This window comes from Podarcis muralis, chromosome 9 (genome assembly GCF_964188315.1).
Source record: "Podarcis muralis chromosome 9, rPodMur119.hap1.1, whole genome shotgun sequence".
Taxonomy (NCBI): Eukaryota; Metazoa; Chordata; class Lepidosauria; order Squamata; family Lacertidae; genus Podarcis; species Podarcis muralis.
The window spans coordinates 587,452-601,681 of NC_135663.1; the positions used below are offsets into that span (position 1 = coordinate 587,452).

Here is a 14,230-nt window from a genome sequence, read left to right on the forward strand (position 1 = left end):
GAGAGGATGTTCTTTGTGCGCATGACAGCATGAGTGGCTGAACCCCTGCTTGTTTATGAGAACAGGGTGCTGGGGGCTGGACTAGATGGCCACTGGGGTCCCTTCCAACTCTGCGGTTCTATGGCCTCATCCAGCAGGGCTCTTGTATGAAAGGGCATGCAGAGGGGAGTCGACCCCCATGGGTGCTTTGCCCGTCTGCATCCCCCCATTTTTCTAGGGAGCAGGGTCTCTGCCTTTTGCCTTCTCCGGAAGCCCTTCAGGCTCAGTGGCAGAGGGGAAGAGAGAAATCTTGGCTGGGGCTGAAGTCATGAGTGCCTTGCTCCACGGAGCACCTGATCTCCCTTGGCAAGCCGCTGCCTCTTCTTCCAGGGCCTGCAGCTGCCTTCTGGCCCTGAGGGGCTTGGGCTGGAGCTGCAGAACAGTCCAGAGAGGAGCCCCTTCCCCAAGGCTCCTCCAAGCAGCTGCCCCCCCCCAGGCCCCTTGATGTGGGCAGAGGCGAGAGGCCACTTGGTTTGCAGGAATCCTTTGCTGCCATGAGCCGCCTCTAGAAGAGTCCTATAGGGGGAGGAGGGGGGGTTGCCCAAAGGCCTGTGCAGGGAGAAATGTGATCGGAGCCTGTTTATAGCTGGCCTGGCTGCTTCCAGCCCTGCACGCTGTTGCAACACTCTGCCAAAGCTGGCATTCCTCCACTTGCGCACAAGCTGCCCTTGGAGTTTGGCCTAGAGGCTCTTCGGTGCTGTTCTGTGCAGCCAGGAGGGAAGCGCTGGGGTCAGAGGAGTCCCTTCCCCTTGGTCCTCTTTGACCACAGGAGGAGGTCACCTGGGGGGGGGGGGAGTCCCTGGAACGGCGGCTCCTTCCCCCAGTCTCTCCCCTGGGAAAGCGGAGCAGCAAGACCAGCCTAGATGTCCCCCCACTGTAACCCGAGAGGCAGCGACGTTGCTTAAGGGAGCCACAGGGCAGAAGGGCCATGTTAACGGAGAAATCTGAGGGCTCCCTTGGACAAGAAACAAGGAGACCAGCCAGGAAGACCAGAGCAAAACAGCAGCCAGCAGGCCTGGTCTTGATTGAAGACTGTTGCAACAGGACTCCCACCTGCCACCAGGTGGAACAAGATGGCAGCCCTGTACAAGAGAGAACCCAAACGTTTATTAGCTGCTGATCCCCATGTTCCCCCCCCCCCAAACTACATCACCAATACATCATGGTTACATCATGAAAGGGGAGATCTGAGCATCCTGGACCCTGCCCCATGGTTCTCCTTCACCTCCACCAAACACCCATCAAGTTAAACAAAACAGATATTTACATTTCCCTGTTTCCCAGCCACATTAATCCCACCCTTTTGTCTTCCTCTGGGTTTGTTATTTCTGGCATGGCTACCTGTCTGGCACTCAGGTATCAGGATGCCAGGGATTATCCCTCAGGCAGAGGGGCTGCTGAGGAGCTGAGCTCACACGTCTATATGAATTTCTGAAGTTTTCCCTGTGAGCCAGTACATAGATACATTGATCAGTGAATTCTTACATTTGGTATTGTGCAGCAGAGGCCCGTTGAACAGAAACTGTGATGAAGTGTTTTGTGGGGACAAATCACAAAAGTCACAAAAGCGATTGTGCTGATTTTGGTAGTGGGCTGCATGTGCGTGATATCTGCTGGAGGGGCAACCCCCCCCCCCAACCTAGACATAAATTCCTGCAACAGTCATCTGCCAAAAGCAATGTCGGACACGGGAGGGGGCTGTTTTTTCTCTGGCAGGTATATGCATTCCCATTTTGCAGCAGGATAAAAGAAGAGCTGCCCAAAGTCCTGGAAGCCCAAGGCTGAGCTGTGACTTGCGCTGCACTCGGCTCGCACTCCAGTGGGCTGGCACCTTATGCCAGGGTCTGGTTCTGGGGGTGCGCATTGTTTTGTTGTTTAGTCATTTAGTCGTGTCCGACTCCTCATGACCCCCTGGACACCTGAAGACACCTCGGGAACACCAGCTGGTCCAAAATGCAGCAGCCAGAAATGTTGTTGTTGTTGTTGAGTCGCGTTCACCTCTTCGCGACCCCCTGGACCAGAGCACGCCAGGCCCTCCTGTCTTCCACTGCTTCCCGCAGTTTGTTCAGACTCATGTTTGTAGCTTCGAGAACACTGTCCCACCATCTCGTCCTCTGTCGTCCCCTTCTCCTTGCGCCCTCCATCTTTCCCAACATCAGGGTCTTTTCCAGGGAGTCTTCTCTTCTCATGAGGTGGCCAAAGTCCTGGAGCCTCAGCTTCAGGTTCTGTCCTTCCAGTGAGCACTCAGGGCTGATTTCCTTCAGAATGGAGAGGTTTGATCTTCTTGCAGTCCATGGGACTCTCCAAAGTCTCCTCCAGGGGGTGCGCATGCAGAGGCCAAATGGGGCACAGCCAGGAAACCCCCCAACCGCTCCCAGAATGACCATCCCTACAGGTCTGGGGTGGGCCTTGCCCTCTGCCTCACTTACAGGCCTCTGGGAAGAGGGTGTGAGGTCTCAAAATTGCCCTTTCTGACTCCCCATTCATTCGTTTTCCTGCCTCCCATGCAAAGCTGCAATTGCGCAAGTTGTGAGACCGCCGTATGCACACACACACACACACACACACACACACACACACACACACACGCTGTGGCCGTGGCACTAAGAAGCAAGAGGCATTTTCCCTTTCCAAAACCAGACAAATGCTTCCACGCCGGTGGCTAGCAGTTAACATCTTTATTCATCTAGCAAAACACAGTTCAGCTCGTAGACAAAAATGGAGAAAACTCTGAACAAAAAACTCGTGTGAACAACAATACATTTGCGACCTGACTTGCACCCACGGGAGACTCCCCTGGGGGCTTCTAGCTGCTCTTGGGCCAGGGGAACCTGCCACTCTCCAGTCTGTCAGGGACTAGGGCGGGATGTGGAGTCCAGCACCCTGGGGAGAGCCAGGGACCTGCCCCCTCCTGCCAGGAAGTGCCAGGAAGGGGGGGGGGGACTAGTCCTGTCCTGCCACTGGGGTGCAAGAGGCTCCTGGTGCTGGGCTCATTCTCTCTACCTGGCACAAGAAACAACCTAATATGACTCCCTGCCCCTCGCATGGTTGGTTTGAAGAACTGTGGCTCAGCTTCCCTTTCCATTTCTTGCTACAGCAATAGAGGTAAAAAATAAATAAATGTGGCCACCGGTAGGATGACCCTCCTGTGTAGCCTCTCACGGTGGGAAGCAGAGAACAGCAGGGCTGAGCTGTGGCCCAGCTGGAAAAACTAGTGCCCCCACCCCAAGCAAGAGGCGGCTGCAGGGCGGGGGGCAAGGCCAGGGTCTCCCACCAGCATTGGGCCCTTTGTATCTGGGAGAGAAGCTGGAGGAGGGCCAGGCCTGGGGGGGCGTCCTTTCAGAATTATGCCCCCTCCGGGCCAAGCGCCACTTCAGCCGGGACCCCAGCACCCCGTGGGTCTGAGTGATGGGAGCCCACTTCCATCAGAGACAGCTGCCAACTTTTATCAGGGGCCAAGCACCACCTTTGACAAGGGCCTTTCTAAAAGGAGGAGGAGGATATATTACTAAGATATGGGGGGCAGGTAGGGGACGCAATCATTATTCCGGCCTGCCCCCATTTCTCAGTGCCTGGGCAGTTTCTTCTCTGCACACCCCACCCCCAAGTTCTTTGGGTCTGTGAGTGTGAGGGCCCTGGGAAATATTCTCGCCTGGGCAAGGACGGTGGTGTCCCTGGTTCTGGAGCCAGAGTAAGTGGTCTGCTGGGGGGGGGGGGGCAAGGCAGAGACAGCAGCTCCTTGGGGCTTTGAATAGCATGACGGTGAGAGCAATGCGGGGGGGGGGGGTTGCATGAGGATTTGTGCTCCCCGCCTTGCAGACAGTGGGAGGGAGTGTTTTTGGGAGCTGTGGCCCTAAAGTGGGGAGGCAAGTTGGGCCCCTGATGCCTGTTCCCCGAGCCCCCTCTGCAGGATGCCCAGAGAGCCTCTGCTTTGTCCGTCTCACCCCCCCCTCCAGGCCTGCCTCCAGATGGTCCCCTCCTGCGGCCAGGAAGGGCTACGCCAGGACATAGTGGATTATCTCACTGAGCTCAAAGCCGGTGACCGCAAAGGCACTGCCCTCGGGGTTGCAGAAGCGGGCGCCGCAGATCATGGTGTCTGTCACGCATTCTGAATGGCAGTGCTGAATCTGGGGAGAGATGGGGGGCACCATGTCATTCTGGGTGTCCCCTGTAGAGGAACTCCCTGACCCCCCATCCTCTGGCAGGGCCAGGAAGGGAGCAGTGGGCTTGCTGCAACTCTTCTGCTTCTGACTTTGGCACCAGCGGGGGGGACGGGGGGGGGGGGAATAAGCCACCCAAATCCCTTTTATCCTCTCCCCCACCCCCTGCTGCCCTTGGGAGGCCCTGGGCTCCCGCAGCCTCTGTCCTCTGCCCTCTAGACCTGCTGCTCAGCTTAAAGCAAACAAGGATGCTGCTTCAAGGCTGTGCAGTTCATTTGGAAACGGATTGGGGAGGAAGCACCCTGTTATTTGGGGGGGGGGTGTTGGGCTGCCATGGGAAGGGCTAAAGCTCAGGGGCAGAGAGACTGTTCTGCATGGTAGAAGGTCTCCGATTCAATCTCGAATGGCATCTTGCAGGCAGGCTTGGAAGGGGACCTTGACTGAAATCCTAAAGGGCTGCTGCAAGCCAGTGTTGACAGCACTAGGGATGGTAGCAGAGCTGTCAACTTTCAGATTTGAAAATAAGGGATCAGCAGCCTCACCCGCCCCGGGGTCAGCCTACGGGATATCTAACAATCCGGGATAGCAGCGGGAAACGGCGCTGGAATAAGGGAATTTCCCGCAAAAAAAGGGGAGGTTGACAGCTATGGATGGTAGACTGATAGGCTGGCTCCGTATAAGGCAACTTCCTGTGTTCCTAGGAGGGGAATGTTCCTGGATGGCAGGGGGTTGGACTAGATGGACCTGGGGGGTCTCTTCCAACTCTACAATAATAATAATTTTATATATATATATATATATATATATATTTGCTTTCGTGCATATATATATATATATATATATATATATATATATATATATATGCAGGTTTTGGTGTCCTCGGGTGTCTTCCCGTGTAAAAGTTGGGGTGTCTAGGCGACGTTTCGACGAGGTCTCACTCGTCATCTTCAGGCTGGTGCTTTCGGCCGAAAGCACCAGCCTGAAGATGACGAGTGAGACCTCGTCGAAACGTCGCCTAGACACCCCAACTTTTACACGGGAAGACACCCGAGGACACCAAAACCTGCATACCTATACCCGTGAAAATCTACGAAAGCATATATATATATATATATATATATCCCGCCCATCTGGCTGAGTTTCTCCAGCCACTCTGGGCAGCTTCCAACCGGATATTAAAAACAATACAGCATCAAACATTAAAAGCTTCCCTAAACAGGGCTGCCTTCAGTTCTCTTTTAAAAGTAAAATAGTTGCTTATTTCCTTCACATCTGAAGGGAGGGTGCCACTACCAAGAAGGCCCTCTGCCTGGTTCCCTGTAACCTCACTTCTCGCAGGGAGGGAACCGCCAGAAGGCCCTCAGAGCTGGACCTCAGTGTCCGGGCTGAACGATGGGGGTGGAGACGCTCCTTCAGGTATATTGGGCCGAGGTTGTTTAGGGCTTTAAAGGTCAGCACCAACACTTTGAATTGTGCTCGGAAACGCAAGAGGCAGAGCCGCTGGCCCAATCCAGTCACAAGGCTTCTGTCCCTCTTTTTAAGGTTTGTCAGAAAAGTCTGCAACTCTGCTTGGGAACAGTGCCAGCCCCCTCCCCACCCCCCCCATCGTCAGCGTGGGTGCTCCTGTTTCCGCCAAGCTCCAACTCACAGGCCCGGGAGGAGGAAGCGCGTTGCATGGACAAGCCCCCAGCTGAGCCCAGGGGCCACATCCAGTGGATGAGAGTCCCCACTGAACACAATCCAGGGGGCAAGTGGGGTCCATGGCCAGGGCGGAGTTTGGGGTGGGAGATATGCCCCTGGGAGGAGGCTGGGGGTGCCTGGCAGAAGTGCCTGGAGGAATCCTAGAATCTGAAGAGCTGGAAGGGAGCCAAGGGTCATCTAGTCCAACCCCCTGAAAGGCAGGAATCTTGGCTAAAGCATCCATGGCAGAGGGCCACCCAACCAAGCAAGCCAGCCTCACCTCAATGCCCTCAGAGTCAGGGCTGGGGCTCAGTTTCCAGACTTGCACAAAGGAGTCCTCCGCTGCCGACAGGAGCTGTGGGGAGAGAGGAGTCATCAGTGGGGCTGGGGCCTCCCTTCATTTAGTACTGTTTATTGAATTTATATACCGCCCTATACCTGGAGGGCTCAGGGCGGTTCACAGAAAAGATCAACATAAAAACCTCAATATATATATAATTAAAATATAAACAACAGCCCAATAACTCCCTTGTGTTCTGGAACCCTGGCCTGGGCATGAGGCAGCTCTCTTGTGGGGAGGAAAGCTCCCTTAGGAGGGACCGAGAGCGCGTGCAAAGGGCAGCCGTTGCCAGGCAGAGGGAGCAGAAGCCCAGCCAAGAGCAGGCAAGCGGGCACCTCCTGGTGGGAGCAGCGCTGGAGAGAGCCCCTCTCTGAAATTTTGCCACCAGAGCTCCTAGCCCCTTGGCACAGGTCGTACAGATCCCTCATTAAGCCACTGAACTGTTAGTCTTTGCTATATCCGGTGGAAGGAGTTCCACTGGTGCAGGCTCACTCCTGCCCAAACCTGGCATGTCAGAGGACGCCTTTCGCATGCGATGGAGCCTGGCTCACTCTGCCCGCTCTGCTGCACCCGTGAGGCCCCGCCCTGCCCCGCCATTCCCCTCTCCTGAGAACCCCCAACCTCCTCAAATGCAGGACAGACCCACCTTCCCCGAGAGGGGCGCCAGGTCCAGGGCGTAGATCCAGCGGGCGTGAGCGCGGACTTCCGCTCGCAGGATCCCGCTTGCTGCCTCATACAGGCGAATGTGCCCGTTGCCGTAACCAGCCGCGATGATGCCGTTCCATAGCTTGACGGAGGAGCAGGTGCACCTGGGCGTGGGGTGGGGGTATTGGGTGAGGCTCCTGTGCCGGGGGGAAGGCTGCTGCTCAGGGGGGGCAAGAGCAACGGCTGGACATGCAGGGGCCCCCAGGCTTGACCCCCAGGGGCACCTCTGGACAGGACTGGGAAAGGAGCCTGGTTGGAGGAAGGCAGGCCACTGGGAGAGGCTGGGGCCAGCCTGCTTCTGCTCAGGCCCTGGAGTGGGGCAGGGCTGGGCTGGGTTCAGGGCCATTAGCCACCCCCCCCCCAGCCAGAGTGGTCAAGGCTTCGTTTCCATCTCTCTCGGGGCCGAGTGCTTCCAGGTGAGCCAAATCCTTGTCCCCGGAGCAGGCCCCTCTCTTTCCGCGCTTACTCAGAAGCCGGGATCTTGTTGGCCAGTGTGAACTTCTCTCCAGAAAACCAGACGCACAAGGCTCCAGAGTCATCAGCCGTCACCAAATCAGGCACTCCTTCCTGCGGGGGGGGGGGGGGGGCAGAATCAGCTCACTGCCCCCACGACGCACCCGGGCAAAGCCCACGAGGAGGAGATGCAGGGCAGTCGCTCCTGCTCTAGGCAGGAAGGCAAGCACATAGCTGGGCGCCATGCGCTGCCGAGGGTGATGCTTGCTCCGTGTTAAAAGTTTGCAGGATTTCTGTCACGACATGACATGGCCCCCTGCCAGGGGTGCTTTAGCTGAGGCTCCTGGTGCTGGGGGTTGGACTAGATGACCTTTGGGGGACCCGCGCCTTGGCCCATGGCCTCTTGGGTTGCCACAGAAGCACCCTGCAATGACCCTCCTCCTAGGGTGCCCCCGCAGTGAGCCTGGAAAGCCAGCTGTGCGGCCTTCACACCAGGCCTTGCCAGTCATGTGGACTGGGGAGAGGGGTTGGCAGCGCCAACCGAAGCACCCCCTAACCCAGGCATACTCTGAAGGGGCATCAAAGCAGCGCAGCTGGACCTGGAAACAAACCAGCTTTTAACTCAGGCCAAAAGACCTGGGTGCAAAGCTCCTGGGGCCAGAATGGGACTCCACTGGCTTCCCAAAGAGCCCAAGGCGATAGCAGCACCCGAGGCGAGGCGAGGCCATGCCCAGGCGAAGCAGCAGCAAGAGCAGCAGCTCCCCCTGAGCAGGGGGCTTTGGGGGCCCTGTGGGAGCGGCACCCACCCGGCGGCTCCCGGCTCCTCCTTACCGGCTGCTCGCACAGCTCGGCGGCAATGTCGGTGATGGAGTCGCAGTGCTTCTCCAGGACTTCGCTCAGCGTGATGTTGGTGCCTTTGGCGGGGACGTCGAAGATGAGGACGGACCCCAGGGACGTCCCTGCAGAGGGAAGGCAGGCAAGGGGGTTCTGAAGCAGCAGCCCCAGGTGGGCCGGTCTCGCCTCACCTGTGGAGGAGCAGCCTCCCACCTGCCCAGGTGAGCTCACCGGGGCAACCTGTTCCACACCAACTCTCCTTGCAGCCCTCTCCCAGGGGAATCGGCCTTTGTGCAGGGCAAACAATTCCTCTGGAGTTAGATGGCGATCCTGGTTACTCCGCAAAGCAGTGCCACTAGCTATCCATTCCCACCGCCAAACGCAGGGGTCAGCAAGGTTTACCTCGCCTGGGCTGGTTCACTCCAGCAGAGATTCCTCCGTGGGCTGGATCGTGATTTCTGGTGTCCGCGTCTGCACAGACGACATTTCTGGTGCAACGGAAGCGAGTCCCTGCACCGCGCCGGTTTAGTGCAGCGTGTGGGGACTCGCCGAGTGGGCGGCTCAGTTTGGGGGCGGCTCGTGAGCTGGTTAAACGACCCCCGTGGGCTGCTTGTGGCCCATGGGCCTTAGCTTGCCGACCCCTGGCCAAACGTGTCTCTGTGAAATTCAACCATGGCGCCAATCCCTTCTGCAGCTGCTGCCACTGACACAGCAAAGTGAGTGGCATGGCACGTCCTCAGGGGGTTGACTACTCTCACCCACAGCAATGGGGTGGCCCCCCTGCCCAGCAGGGCCTTTGCCTCTGCTCGGTTCTCCTCCCCTGACCTCCCCCCCCCCACGTTTCCTTCCTGCTTCCTCACCTACGCAAACAAAGTGCTGCCCGGTTGCCGCGATCCCACGAGCAAACACGGCCTTCCCTGGAAAGGAAAAAATGCAGAGATCAGGCAGCCGCAGAGGCCCAGGGGTGGCTGGGGGTCTTTGCCCCAGAGCTCCCTAGGTGTGAAAGTGCACCCCTCCAAACAGGCAGGAGGCATGTGCCAGGGAGGTGCCTGGCTACTCGCCCCTCATGGGTTTGGAGGTGTGCACGGCCACGTCCCCAGCAGGAGGAATCAAGGCAAATTCAGAAAAGAGGTGGGCTTCTAAAAAGTTCAGCTTGGAGGCCTCTGCTTCTTCCCCTCCACTCTCTGCTTCTTCACAGAGCTGCTGAGACACAACTTCAGAGAAGACATCAGGGCTGGAGGGAAAGAGAAGGGGCCTACAGGAATAGGAGACAGGAGGCTTCCAAACGACAGATCTGCCCCACAGGTAACTGGTCTCCAGTAGTTAAGAAAAGTGGTTGTTTTATAGATCCTCTTTTGGAAATGTGATGTTTGTTTGTCTATAGAAGTATTTATATACTGCTGCATCATAAAAGTATTTCACAGTGGTTTACATGAAATGAGCAATAGATTAATAAACAGTTAAAAACAAGTTAAAAGCAAAAATAAATTAAAAACAAACATCGACAGAGCATTGTGGAAAGATGTACTTCTTAACGACGGGGTGAGCTCCCGTTGCTCGGTCCCTGCTCCTGCCAACCTAGCAGTTTGAAAACACGTCAAAGTGCAAGTAGTTAAATAGGTACCGCTCCGGCGGGAAGGTAAATGGCGTTTCCGTGCGCTGCTCTGGTTCACCAGAAGTGGCTTAGTCATGATGGCCACATGACCTGGAAGCTGTATGCCAGCTCCCTCGGCCAGTAAAGCAAGATGAGCGCTGCAACCCCAGACTCGGCCACGACTGGACCTAATGGTCAGGGGTCCCTTTACCCCCTTTTAAGCCTGGCAAAATAGGAAGGCTTTCAACAGAAGGCGCCCACTGAATCTCTAGTGGCAGCATGTTCCACAGGACTGAGGGAACTTGTACTTATTGTTGAAATGTGTGTTTTTTTAAGGGAGGGAATATCTCCTGTCTTGGACAAAAAAGGTGGCACCTGCTATTGCTGCTGCTCAAGATAGGAAAGCTCAATGGATTTTCACTGTCTGAAACATGGCAACCCCCCTTTTGCACTTGAAAGCAGGTGCCCTTCCCTCCCTCCAGGAGATCCTCCTGCCAGGAATAGAAAGGGTACCTGGAGGTGACTCCAAGCCCTCCAGGGCATGCCAGTAGACCATGATGGACCCGTCCGACTCGTACATCTTGGAGGAAGGGGGAAAGAGCAGAGAGAGGAAGGTAAGAGGCGCTGGAAAATCCAGTAGGCGGTTCCCAGGGGACAGTCCACATCCCAGAAGACGGGGTCTGGAAGGTCACCGGCTTGGGGCCTTTCTAGCGCAGAGGTTTCCGTGGCCCCCGGCTCCGTTTCTCACCTGGATCCCCTTCCGTGAAGTCAGAACCAAGAGGACCCGGGAAGGGAGGACACACCAGGCAGCCTGGAAGACAAGGGTGCAAATAGAGGGAGCAGGAAGACGCCCTTCTGTGCCCCCTGCCCTCTTCCCCGTGGCCACAGAGGAAAGCACAGAGATGAATGAGGAAGGCGATGCTTCAGAGCGCGTGCAAAGCGCCTTCCAACTCTTCCCTCCCTCTGGAGCAAATGCAGCCATCACCTGGCCCAGCACTGAGCTGTCCACCTGGGGGCCAAAGAGACCTTCTCCTCTCCCAAGCTCTGGTCTTCTGTGGACTTCCTCGGCCTCCGTCACCTGTCAGGGGTGAGGGACGTGCCAGCCTGCTCTGCAAAAGCTGGGCTGCAAGGACACGAGGTCCTCGAGGGACAGAGGAGGACTCCGCTCCTCAACTTGCTGGTGGCAAGGGCTGTTCAACAGTGGAAGCTGCTGGACTCTCCTTTCTTGGAGGCGTTTAAGCAGAGCAGTTGGATGGCCATCGGTCAGGGATCTTTTTGTTGTGATTCCTGTATTGCAGGGGGCTGGACTAGATGACTCCATGGGGTCCCTTTCACCGCTACAGTTCTATGATTCTACGTCTGTGGGCAGCAAGGCAAGGAGACCCACGGGGGCTGCCTGAGATGCCACCACACCCACAAGCCACACCACAGAGCTAAAGCAGGCCTGGAAAGGTGCCAGCGACTGGCTCAGTAGTGAAGGAAAGGCATTCTGCACAGTCTCAGAGGCACTGTTGTTCCGTTTGTGCATTCTGGACTGGGACTCTTGATAGAAAGATCTGGGGCTGAGTTTAAATAAAGCCCTGCACTTCACAACTACGACGGCAAGGTTGTTGATTGCCAAAAACTGGAAACGCAGCAGCGTCCCAACTAAAACAGACTGGTTATCTAAAATGATGGAATACTTCCATATTGCTGAAATAACAGGGAAGATAAGAGGAGATATGGTACAAAAAGTGAATGAGTGGGCTATCTTTAAGGAATACTTCAATATTTATGTGGAGAAAGTAGAATTTCTGACAGATACTGAGTGAATCCAGAAAATGATTAGAGTGAGAGTAAAGTTAAGACAGAAGAAGAGATTAACGATATAATGAAATGCGTTTAAGCTAGTTGGAAAAATAAAGTAGCGTAACAAGAACGGCTGGAAGTCGTCACTTGGTGGGTGTCTGTGTGGGGTAGGTGTGTAGGTATGTTGATATGTACAGTAATGTAGGTATGTTTTATGTTATGAAAATAAGGTAGTGTTGTGTTGTGTACGTGTACTGTGTAAATGTATATGTATGTGTTTTATATGTACACGTTTTATACGTTAATAAAATAGAAACAATTAAAATAAATATAAATAAAGCCCTGCATTTCTGGCCAGGCAGACTCCTCTCTGCCCCAGCCTGTTCCAATCGCCCTTTCGATCAGCATGTTCTGGGCTGGCCAATGTTGACGCCTCAGGGTGCCGATATTGGCTTCTCAGTGACAGCAGAAGAGCAGCTGCCCTGTGGGGCATTGATTGGGCAGGGAGCTGGGGACGGGCTCTCCTCCCTTCCTCCCTCCTGCCAGCCCCGTTACCTGGGTGATGATGGAGGCCCCGACGCCCAGGCTGCCCTCCTTGGCCTGCAGCTGGCGGTGGGAGAAGCTGAGGCCGTCGTCGGAGGCGCTCACCATGTTGACGGTGGTGCCATGCACGCTGGCAAAGTAGGTGAGCTGCTTGGCCGGGAGGGGCAGGACGCTCATGTTGTTGTACAGCGCCAGGCTGCTCTCCTTCAGCAAAATGCTCTTCTCCTTTCGGTACATCCTGCTTCGGGGGAGACTGGAGGAGGAAAGGGGGCGGGAGAGAAGGGGCATGAGGCCAAGAGTCAGAGGAAAGCACCCGAGACAGGCAGCAGAACAGCTTGAGAGCCAGCCAGGTAATAATAATAATAATTTATTATTTATACCCTGCCCATCTGGCTGGGTTTCCCCAGCCACTCTGGGCGGCTTCCAACAAAACTCTAAAATACAATAACCTATTAAACATTAAAAGCTTCCCCAAACAGGGCTGCCTTCAGATGTCTTCTAAAAGTTTGGTAGTTATTTTTCTCTTTGACATCTGGTGGGAGGGCGTTCCACAGGGCGGGTGCCACCACCGAGAAGGCCCTCTGCCTGGTTCCCTGTAACTGGGCTTCTCGTAGCGAGGGAACCGCCAGAAGGCCCTCGGAGCTGGACCTCAGTGTCCAGGCAGAACGTTGAAGTACTGGCCTCCAGGACTGGACTACAACTCCCATCAGGCCCAGCCAATGATCAGGGATGATGGGAACTGCAGTTGAGCCATGACGGGTGTCCACCTTCAGTTGAGATTCCTGCGTTGCAGGGGGGTGGACTAGATGGACCCTGGGGTCCCTTCCAACTCTACAGTTCTATGAAGGTCTGAGGAGACCTCCACAGGCTCTGCAGCCCCATGGACCACCACGACTACCTGAACCGCCAGGATTGCTTTTGACATCTGCACCGTTTGGAATTTTCACCTTGGCCCCTGAGGCTGCTGGGAGCTGCCCTGGCCCCATTTTTTAAATATTTGATGTTTTATTCTGTTTTTCATATTCTGTTGGGAGCTGCCCAGAGTGGCTGGGGAAACCCAGCCAGATGGGTGGGGTATAAATAAATTATAATTATTAATTATGATCTTCCAGGCAAAGCGTCCCTGGGGTTCTTTTGCATACACTTAAGCTCCAACTGAAATATCAAGTGGTTTGAGAGCCAGTGTGGTGTAGTGGTTAAGAGCGGTAGTCTCGTAATCTGGTGAAGCGGGTTCGCTTCCCCGCTCCTCCACCTGCAGCTGCTGGGTGACCTTGGGCTAGTCACACTTCTCTGAAGTCTCTCAGCCCCACTCGCCTCACAGAGTGTTTGTTGTGGGGGAGGAAGGGAAAGGAGAATGTGAGCCGCTTTGAGACTCCTTAAAGGGAGTGAAAGGCGGGATATCAAATCCAAACTCTTCTTCTTCTTCTTCTGGTTATATCAGGTCCACTTCACTGCCATTTAACTCCAACGTTCCCTCCCCAAACCTTCCACACTCACGTGTGGCATCAGAATTACACCTCGAGTGTCAGGCGCTGGATTTATGCTCCACAAAGGATAACGCCATAATAAATCTGCTGGACATGCACAAGATTCTTCACTGGTTTTGTTTTAAATATGCATGCGTGCATTAACAAAATGCATGCATGCATTAACGAAAATGAATGCCCGCCCGCATGTATGAGGAGGGAGGGAGGGAGCAGGCCAGGACTCTGGGTGCCCCGCGCTTCGTCCCTCAGGATCCGTTACCAGTTCTTGACTCAGGCTCAGCTGCACGCAAGCCCAGAGCCACGCAAAGTGTACAGGAACATCAGCGGCAGAAGCCCAGCTGCCTCCCTCTGCCCCCTCCCTGCCCTAACTAAGCAGGGCCTGATCTGCCAGAAAGTCCCTCTGCACCAGCTGGCTGGCAGGGGGCTCCAGGACGCATGGACAGTTCCATGCGAAGGGAGGCGAGGCAGAGAGGGTGGGGCTGGCTCAAGGTCTGCCCACCAAAAGCCATGCCCGAGGGAGGATTTGAACCTGGGTCTGGCACCCTGACCCCCTTGGCCCTTGGAGGTGCAGCCGGGCGGCCCTCTGTGCCTTCGGGAGCTGCTCTTC

The 14,230-nt window shown here is 55.6% G+C and overlaps 1 protein-coding gene across 1 annotated transcript; it reads right to left on the bottom strand.

Moving 5' to 3' along the window:
• Positions 1–2,702: 2,702 nt before the first annotated feature.
• On the bottom strand, positions 2,703–12,477 carry WDR54 (WD repeat domain 54). The gene is made up of 9 exons (XM_028744598.2): positions 12,149–12,477; positions 10,554–10,616; positions 10,319–10,385; positions 9,072–9,128; positions 8,209–8,336; positions 7,391–7,491; positions 6,866–7,028; positions 6,160–6,234; positions 2,703–4,166 (listed from the first exon to the last, which is right to left on the bottom strand). The coding sequence occupies exons 1-9, from the start codon at positions 12,422–12,424 to the stop codon at positions 4,035–4,037; spliced, it is 1,062 nt and encodes a 353-aa protein (XP_028600431.2). The 5' UTR covers positions 12,425–12,477; the 3' UTR covers positions 2,703–4,034.
• Between the last annotated feature and the right edge of the window lie 1,753 nt (positions 12,478–14,230).

Excerpts from the sequence above, each read along its gene's own strand:
- WDR54 (XM_028744598.2), bottom strand. The coding sequence starts at position 12,424 with ATGCCCCTTCTCTCCCGCCCCCTTTCCTCCTCCAGTCTCCCCCGAAGC. Across the intron at positions 9,129-10,318 it reads GGGCTTGGAGTCACCTCCAG|GGAAGGCCGTGTTTGCTCGT; the intron begins GTACCCTTTCTA and ends TTTCCTTTCCAG. Across the intron at positions 4,167-6,159 it reads CTGACTCTGAGGGCATTGAG|ATTCAGCACTGCCATTCAGA; the intron begins GTGAGGCTGGCT and ends ATCTCTCCCCAG.